General features: G+C 35.6%; 1 protein-coding gene across 1 annotated transcript in view; it reads right to left on the reverse strand.

Moving 5' to 3' along the window:
- Window positions 1-8,886, reverse strand: part of LOC119838364 (fatty-acid amide hydrolase 2-A-like) — a 15,987-nt gene that overhangs the window by 4,140 nt on the left and 2,961 nt on the right. Inside the window, 6 exon segments of the mRNA XM_038364289.1 lie at window positions 30-149; window positions 432-610; window positions 929-1,040; window positions 2,427-2,644; window positions 2,793-3,018; window positions 4,634-4,802. Of these exon segments, the coding sequence (XP_038220217.1) occupies window positions 30-149; window positions 432-610; window positions 929-1,040; window positions 2,427-2,644; window positions 2,793-3,018; window positions 4,634-4,801 (1,023 nt within the window). The 5' untranslated portion in view covers window position 4,802.

Here is an 8,886-nt window from a genome sequence, read left to right on the forward strand (position 1 = left end):
CGTTTGCGTGTGCGTGTGCAGCGACTCACGTGGCACGGCGTGGCGCCGCGGCGGCAGAGCGCGGCGGCGGCGCGGCGCAGCGCGAGCTGCACGTCGCCGCGCACGCGCGACAGCGCCACCGACTTGGACGCCTCCGTCAGCACGAACACCTGCACGTCCGTCGTAATATCGTACAGCATTTGCAAATATTTGGTAGTATAGGCAATAGGACAATAGTACAAATTATCTTAAACGAACTGATTTCATTGCAATCATTTGACGCGACATAAATGTTAATTTCGTTTTTTAATTATCAAAACAATTTAGATAAATTGATGAGCATAAATTATTGGATGTTAAATTAAACTTCATTTATATTCCATAGTAGTAATTGGAGCATCTATAACCAATTTCAGCATTATTATAAGATTTAATCCAATTTCAAAACATACCCGCAACTTGGTGAAATCCACCGGCTTGTCGAGCTCCAGCCGCTTGCAGGCGTCTCCGCCCATGACGCGCATGAGCAAGGGCAGATCCTCCGCGTGCCTGCTCATAGGCCCTACGGCCAGGAACTTGCTGTAGTTCTCGTCGTTGAGGGTCGGGATGTGACCTTCTATTGGTATTATACCTGCAATATTGCGATAATGGTGTCATAACTTATGAAATGTATGAAAACAAAAAAAACTCATACATAAACTTCTTCACACGGGAATGTGTGTCCATTCCAATATATAAATTGCATGAAACGAAAAGCGCCGTATTTCTGATTTAAATTACTTTGAAAATGGCCCCATAAAAATAAAACTAGAATATCTGGACCAATGACAATTATATATAACAAAATATAAAAAAACGGTTACAGTCAGGATTAAAAAAATAACAACTATTAACTATTTAAATTGTAACAACACAGTAAATTACTGTATAAATGTAAAACAACACCGACCTGGGCTCGGTTTGTGCCCAAACACGCCGCAGAATGCCGCCGGGATTCGAATGGAGCCTGCGATGTCCGAAGACACGCTTATTGGGGACGCGCCGCACGCTAATAGAGCGGCCTGAACGTGTCAGAATTGGGAAAAATAATAATACGTTGAAATAGGAACTTACAACAAAAACACTTGCTTATTTGCTAGCTATTAGATTTATGATTCTTGGGCTACTTTAAGACACATTGTACGAGCGACTTACGTTTAAGTGTTCAGAAAAAGATTATAAATAATTTTTTTTCACCTTAAAACCAAGCACGACATTTTATCCTCTATCAATCAAGCTCGCTGACCTCTTTTCTCATGGTAAGGCTATAGACCTAACAAATGCACGAAGATTAAGGTAATCCTTGGAAGGATAATATATTTGTTCAAATACAGTCTCGCTTCAAGTATTCAATTTACACACTATGTTTACAATTATTACATCATTGTCTGTTTATGAAATACTATAGGGACGGAGCTAGCTAAGTGCTCTTTAACGATATTATTATTTAAAGAGTGAAATATATCATAACGGAACAATATCATCTTGGGAAACATTATTCTACAATGTTTAGCCTCTGTATATATCTACTATATCTTATACATACAGTGCATATAAAATGAATATGTTTTATGACTATTATTATAACTATATTTTATCGAATTTCTCAACAATTTCTATACTAAGGTCTAAGCCCAAAAAGTCAAGACACGTATCATTTGAAGCAATTTAGTCCAAGTTTGCAATTTGTAATAGAAAACCTAACATATTTCTGTCCACGATAAGCAAAGTTCTATTACGGAGATATACGCAAACATCAAAACTGCAGCGTCACGATGTAAATCTAACTAGCAGCAATAATTAAGTGAAGCTAGCGGAGCTCAATCAGTTTACCTGTAAATAAATTATAGTGGATACCGCATAAACTGGGACGAGAACAGTTCAATGTATTAGCTTTTTAATGGTTTATGTTTACAATTCCTAACGAATAACAGCTTCACATTTATCGAATGCCAACAATCATAAAAAGGTATACTAATCACAATATCTACCTCATATATACAAAGATGGATTGCCAATTACATTTTTATCTCAATTATTGTGGGAGTCGAGCACGCTTCGGCACGAATTGGGCCAGCTCGCACCGGGGAAGTACCACACCCCCACAGAAAACCGGCGTGAAATAGTGGCATGCCACTGTGTTTCGTACGGTGAGTGGGGGAGCCGGAGGCCCGTTTCCTTTTCCTCACCCGTCCTAGTCCATTCCTTCTTTCCAGTCGTTAATCCTTTTCCAGTCGTTAATCCTTTCCTTTTCCCTTACCCCATAAAAGCGGGCAGCGCATTCACAGAGGTACTACCTTCGCGAATGTTTATGGGCGGTGGTGATCGCTTACCATCAGGCGAACCACCAGCTCAGCTGCTCGGTATGACATAAAAAAAAAAATCTCAATCACATTTAAGGTTCTTACCTCTCCTCCCGACGATCCTCCTGGTGTCTTGTTCAAACAGTACGGGTTATTGGTGGTCCCAGTCAGCAGGTTAGTGGTTTCCCACCCGAGGCACAGCTCCGGCGTGTTGCTCACTAGGAAGGGAATGCCACCAGCCAGTTTCATGCGACGCACCGCTTCCCCATCCTTGGTGGCCTTCCGACCCGCGAATTCTAAGCATCCCACCGCGTTTGATAGACCTAGGGAATTTTCTTAAATATTATACCAACCCTTTTTGTGTACAATGTCTCGTAAAATATTTCTGATTTTAGTTGAGTTTAAGTTAGTTTTAATTCTTCCTAAAAATATCCTTCAGCGATACTAGCCATTTTTTACGAAATTACTCACCTTCCAAAGAGCAACTCTCCTTAACGGTGAACGGGACCCCCAACAGCGGCTTATCCTTGAACAATTGCTCCACCCTTCCCTCCCTTCGCGCTTTAGTAATTTCCAAATCTAATGCTCTCGCTTCTTCTAGAGCTGCGCTACATCTGTCATCGACCACAGCATTCAGAAGAATATTCACTTCTTGGGTACGCGCGATAAATGCGTGTATTACTCTTTCACTTGTGAGCTGGTGAGTCAGAAAGTTAGAGTAAATACAAACGCCCGAAGGCGATCACCATATTTCGCAGTATGTTATATAGGTTAAGTAAATATACATGTCTTTCCATGTGGGGACATATTAAGAGAACCTGTAAATTATTAACTAAACCTACACGAGAGAATCCGTGGTAGATAAAAAAGAACTAATTTTAAACACTTAAATTACATGAATAAAAAAGAGTTTGACTTCAGGCACGTGGGTATGAAGTTTATTTTTAATTTAAATACAATTCTGTATATGAATTGTGCATTGTATGAAAACAAAAGCTCGGCAGCCGAATTTAGAATATAACAATTACTTATTGTTTCCATTTTAGTAAATTTTTGATATGTGTATTGGATGGCTAACTGCAGTTTATTTGTATTGTGGATCGGGGAACGGGAAATATCCTGCAAAATGCAGAAGTACATTAAGTGAATAAAATACACAGCAATATGTATCTCTCCTGACAGTTACTGTGCCATGATAATTTCATTGATTTTTCCTAGACTGTACTATTCGAATGTAAAGAGCCATTAGTTAATTTGTATTTTTTAATTGAATTAATTAAATCAAGGATAAAACTATAAGATACCAGCGACCGTAACCTGAAAAAAACTATTAATCATGATATATTACTATGTATGTTTGGAGTATTTTCCTAAAACTGGATTATATAATATTCTACACTTTTTGAACCTCTTTTTATGGGTAATTTTTTAACAAGTTTTTAATTAACGAAAAACATACCTTGTTTTAAAGCATACTTCTCAACATAAGAGCCCAAAAACATTGTTTGAATTGTTAAAAAAATTATGTACATAAGGAAAATTGGGTGACGATAAAAATAAATATCGAACCGGTTACATTGCATAATTGTCAACAAAACATTACGCTTTATTTTCAGTGCAAAAGAGAATGTGCAAAGCATTTTTATTTCAATTGAAAAAAGTTGTATAACATTGAAATAGCTTTTTATTTTAGATTTTTATTACAATTTATTATTAAATGGAATTTATTTACAATTAAAAAGATACAATTTCAATATTGCTTGTAATTTAAACCTGAATCTATCAGAGAACTACCTTTTTAACAAAAAAAAAATAGTATAAATATTGAAAAAAAAAAAAAAAAACATTACAATTTATTTATGTCAAACAAGAAACAGTATGTGTTTACAAAATAAGATTTATAGGCATAACAAATAAGCTGATATCGTGTGTGTAGAACTGCGAAATTTAGTGATATAGATAATGGAAATTTGTTTGAAAAGCCGCAAGCAGAAAGCTGGGAAGGAACGACATTGTCTATATACAAAACGGCACGTGACGTGTGAAATAACAGGGATTTAGTAAGAACATGACCCGCGTTCAACAAACACTCATCATTAATACTCGTTACTTTTATTTTGTAATTTTTGGCATTATATAAAAACGCGGGCATTACTCATCAAGCATTGCTAGAATATGATTAACCTGCCATGTAGCCAGTGCCATATCGAGGAAACACGACCTGAATTTAATTGAGCTGCTCCAACTTTCACTAGGTACGAAAACTTTATTTAAAAATTACGCAATTATATATCTTAAAATAATTACAATACCTCTCCTTTCCGTATAGCAGCGGCCAGATCAGTCGCGCTCCTCAGCAGGATGTCATCTTTTATGGGCGGCACTTGTTTGTTGTTGCGCGCGCGCAGCCAGAATATTGGCGTTAGGAGCAGGTTGAGTATGCGCAGGATCACGCCTATCAGCCGGACGCCTACCTCCATCCTATAATTTGTGTTTACCTTCAAAATCTTAGCTTATCTTATTATATAACTTACATCGATTCATAAGCAGAGTAAAAATGAAGCATTAGATGTTTTAAAGACAAAGCACAAAAAAAAATATATTTTTTAAATTTAATTAGTGTGAAAGAATCTTTTGTGTGGATTGTACGTGTTAAATAATAATTGTTATAATTATGATAACACTTGTAGCTTTCAAAAAAAACTATGTTGAACGCATGCGTTTTATCTAAGCACAATCGATGCCGAACTTTTTGAGTTTTTGAAGCGTACACAGACCAATCTAATACGTGTATAGGGATAAAGATTAAAGATACGTGATTTCAATCAAAATTTTGCGGGAAAATTTCGTCAGATCAAATGTCATAACAATAAATCAGTGTTCACAACGATACGACTACTTAAGATGCACGGTCAGAGAAGGTCGAACGTGCTGTCCAAACAAAATTGTACTATTACCCTATTAGGAGCAGCCTCGCTCTGCCTTCCCAGCGCGTTCATTTTATCAATTACCACGCATTGCAATTGTATCGGATCAAAATGTTTATGTGACTTTTATCTATATTAAAATAAATGGTATATAATATGGTAAAGTTTGTGAATCTGTGAGTTTGAGACGGTATGTACGGTTACGGTATGACGGTATTTGTACGGTTTGAGGCTAGGTTCTAGCTGTGGTACTAGTCAATCCAATTGTATAAGCTTTAGAAAGTACGCATGAAATAAACTCAGTCGGGAAAACTGAAATACTCTAATTTTTGGCCTTTGATTAGTTCTTAAAACACTTGAGCGAAGTCACTTACTTTGTCACAAAAGTAAGTGAGTACGCTGAAGTTTTTAATACCGTCGAAGGAAATTTCTCTTAATGTTAGTCAAGAGTCTCACTTTTTACCTTCTTCGGTTACTTACCTTCTAATTACCGTAAAGTAGAAACTGAAAATTTTAACTGATTTTTATAATGTTTATAAGTGGAAAAGGTGTAACCGATACAAAAATTCTGTAATAATGTAAATCTGTTTATATTCAATAACATTTCATGACTTTTTCTCTACATATGCGTATCAATTTTTAGTCACCTACTTTACTTACGACTTATCCTGAAATTTCCACACCCAAACGTAGTATATTCATATAACTAAAAATATTCTCACAATGCCTTCATGTTTTTGACAGCCTTTATAATGTTACGTCAGAACCGGCTAGATATATTAAAGGTGCCCTTTGAACCGAGTTTGAATTGGGTGCCGAGTGCAGAGTGACTGGAATATTTCAGCGACATATTTTGTGTCAATTACACTGTTCGGTATATCCAGCGCCACTTTAACTAGTGCTATCATAAGAGTGATGTGGCCATTAATAGCCATTGTGCTTGTATAATACAACCTTTTCCCTACGGCTTCAACATAGTAAAAGGTAAATTTACTACTGGGGTTTTACTCGCATAGTTAGTCCTGCTCTTAGGCTTTCCGGGATAAAACTATCCTATGTCCTTTCTCGATTCTCTAATTAATCTTGGTACCAAATTTAATTCGAATCAGTTCGATGTTTTAGGCGTGAAGAAGAGACTAATATACAGGATTCTTATGGATTTATAATATTAGTAGGGATTATATGTAGGTACCTAGACTCAATAATCAACATAGATAGTGCAAAGATTGTAAATCGACTTTATTTCTTACAGTCATTTTACAATTTAACGGTCTGGTTTTAATGGCACTGTAATGTCACTGGTATACTATAGTGATAGTACATGGCAATAATATATTGACAATTTCACTGTTCGTTAAGATCACGGAGGCCATCTCTGATTGTTTGGTCTAAAATCCCGAAATGACGTATTAAAAAGAATAGACCAACCAGAACACGACGTCTCCCGAGGCTAATTTCGTTCATGATATATCTAGATTTATTACAATATCATTTTTGTTTCCCTATGTGATAAAAATGTAATTAAAACTGAAAATCTATCGTTTAATTATAATGTCACTAGTGACATTGTAATATAACAATATACCTGCGAGTTGCGACATATTATATTATATGGTATACTAGCTTTCCGCCCACGGCTTCGCCCGCGTGAAATACGGTTATATCGCTTTCATCTCCCTATTTCAACTCCTTCTACTCTTTTTTTCTCGATAAAAAGCATCCTATGTCCTTTCCCAAGTTCAGTTCTACCTTCATACCAAATTACATCAAAATTGGTTCAGTGGTTTAGGCGTGAAAGCGTAACAGACAGACAGACAGACAGAGTTACTTTCGCATTTATAATATTAGTAGGGATAAACCACGAAAAGCACTTGTATATTTTAACAATAGGCAGAGCAAAATATTTACATTCGCCGCATATGATCTCGCGTGTATACTCATCACTTGTTGCGCGAGAAAGCAAAATAAAAGAAAAGTCGTTTATTACAATATAAGAATTATCCAATATCCATATCGCATGTGTAAATTTTATGTGCTCGGACTAAAATGATATTTTTCAGTACCGCTGCTAACTTATGCTTATGTTTATAATATCACCTGATACGCGCGAAGCGAGTAGTTATATTGCCTATGTGGCAACACAACTCTAAAATTTAAAGTAATGTCTAGGGTTATATCTGTAACTGTTTCATTAACAAGAGATGCTGCTATGTATAAATTTATGACGATTAAAGAGTCAATTTTTTTTTTGAATTTGTACATTCCAAATAAACGTACATATTACGTATTTTATAAAATTATGTGGCTTTAATAAAGAAATAAAACCCGCTAAGTTTCCTCAGGCATAGGTTGAATTCTATAGTGTGTGTCGGACTCGCGTTTGGTTCGGTATAAATATTAAAAAGAGCAACAGCAGTATTGGTTATAGCGACCATTGTTGTTATAGCGATAGAAAACAGAAATACTCTCTCATCTTTGATAATTTGAGACTATCACTGTTCAAGAGATACACCCTGGAAACAGACGGACAGTCAGACACTTAGTAATCGGGTCCTGTTCACCCTTTGGGCAAGCCTTAAAAACTTTTAACACAATATGAGATATAAAAACCAATTTTTTACAACATTATGGCACAAATATGGAAACTTTGCTTGCACTGCTTCTGTATTGAAATTATTTGAGCGTGGAAAATTTAAGTTCTTGTCACTGTAGTTCTACGTAATAGAGTTACGATAACAAGCAGCTTACATAACTTGGGAGCGCTGTATTTAATAATAAATAAAGTTTAAAAAAGCTAAAAAACATGATAGAATCAACTTAATTGTCTAAGTCTACAAAGTATACATAAGGAAATTATTTAATCCTGTCGATCCTAATAAGAAGATAGACTTATGAAATTATCGTATAGTCACTTATCCTTGATAAATGGAGGTTAGTTTAGTTTAGAATAATCTGTCCGTTTATCTAAATCGAGTCAAAAAGTCGGTTAAAAACAATCACAGAAATGATGCTGATAAAAGTGTGTTAAAAAGGTTCAATAGTAATATTATTAAAAGCGTATTATAGATGTACCCTTGAATTGTCCTAACAAATAAGTGAAACAAACATACACCAATTCATCCATACTTACAAACTTTCGCGTTGATGATATAAGCAGGATTAGAGAGAAATGTTACTAGTATAAGTATTTGTGATTGTGTATACTATCACTTTCATTAATAAATTTCGAGTTTCGTGTGTGGCTTTAAGTAACAATTTAATATCATAAAATTGCATAAATCTGTTTTGTAAACAATGAACGTTTTTGGAAGTCGGACAGAGGACTTTTAAAACTAACATAAGCTATGTCGACGGCCCAACGAGTGTTTAAAATAATTATAAATTAGATATGTTAGTGCTGTCACAATGATGCTAATTATAAAAATCTCTCAACTCATCTCAAATGAAACCCGCTAAGTGTCTACTTATTAGGAAGGATTTCAAATACATACATATATAATAATGTAATATCTCTCGGATAATATAGTATCGAAATGTGTCATATGTGAATATTAAACGCTTAATAATAAATACGGGCTCGTTTTCCGCAACTCGACGTCAAGCGCCTATTTTGCGTGAAAGAAAAGGAGGGGGGTAGC

Source organism: Zerene cesonia, unplaced genomic scaffold (assembly GCF_012273895.1).
Source record: "Zerene cesonia ecotype Mississippi unplaced genomic scaffold, Zerene_cesonia_1.1 Zces_u002, whole genome shotgun sequence".
In the NCBI taxonomy this organism is placed as follows: domain Eukaryota; kingdom Metazoa; phylum Arthropoda; class Insecta; order Lepidoptera; family Pieridae; genus Zerene; species Zerene cesonia.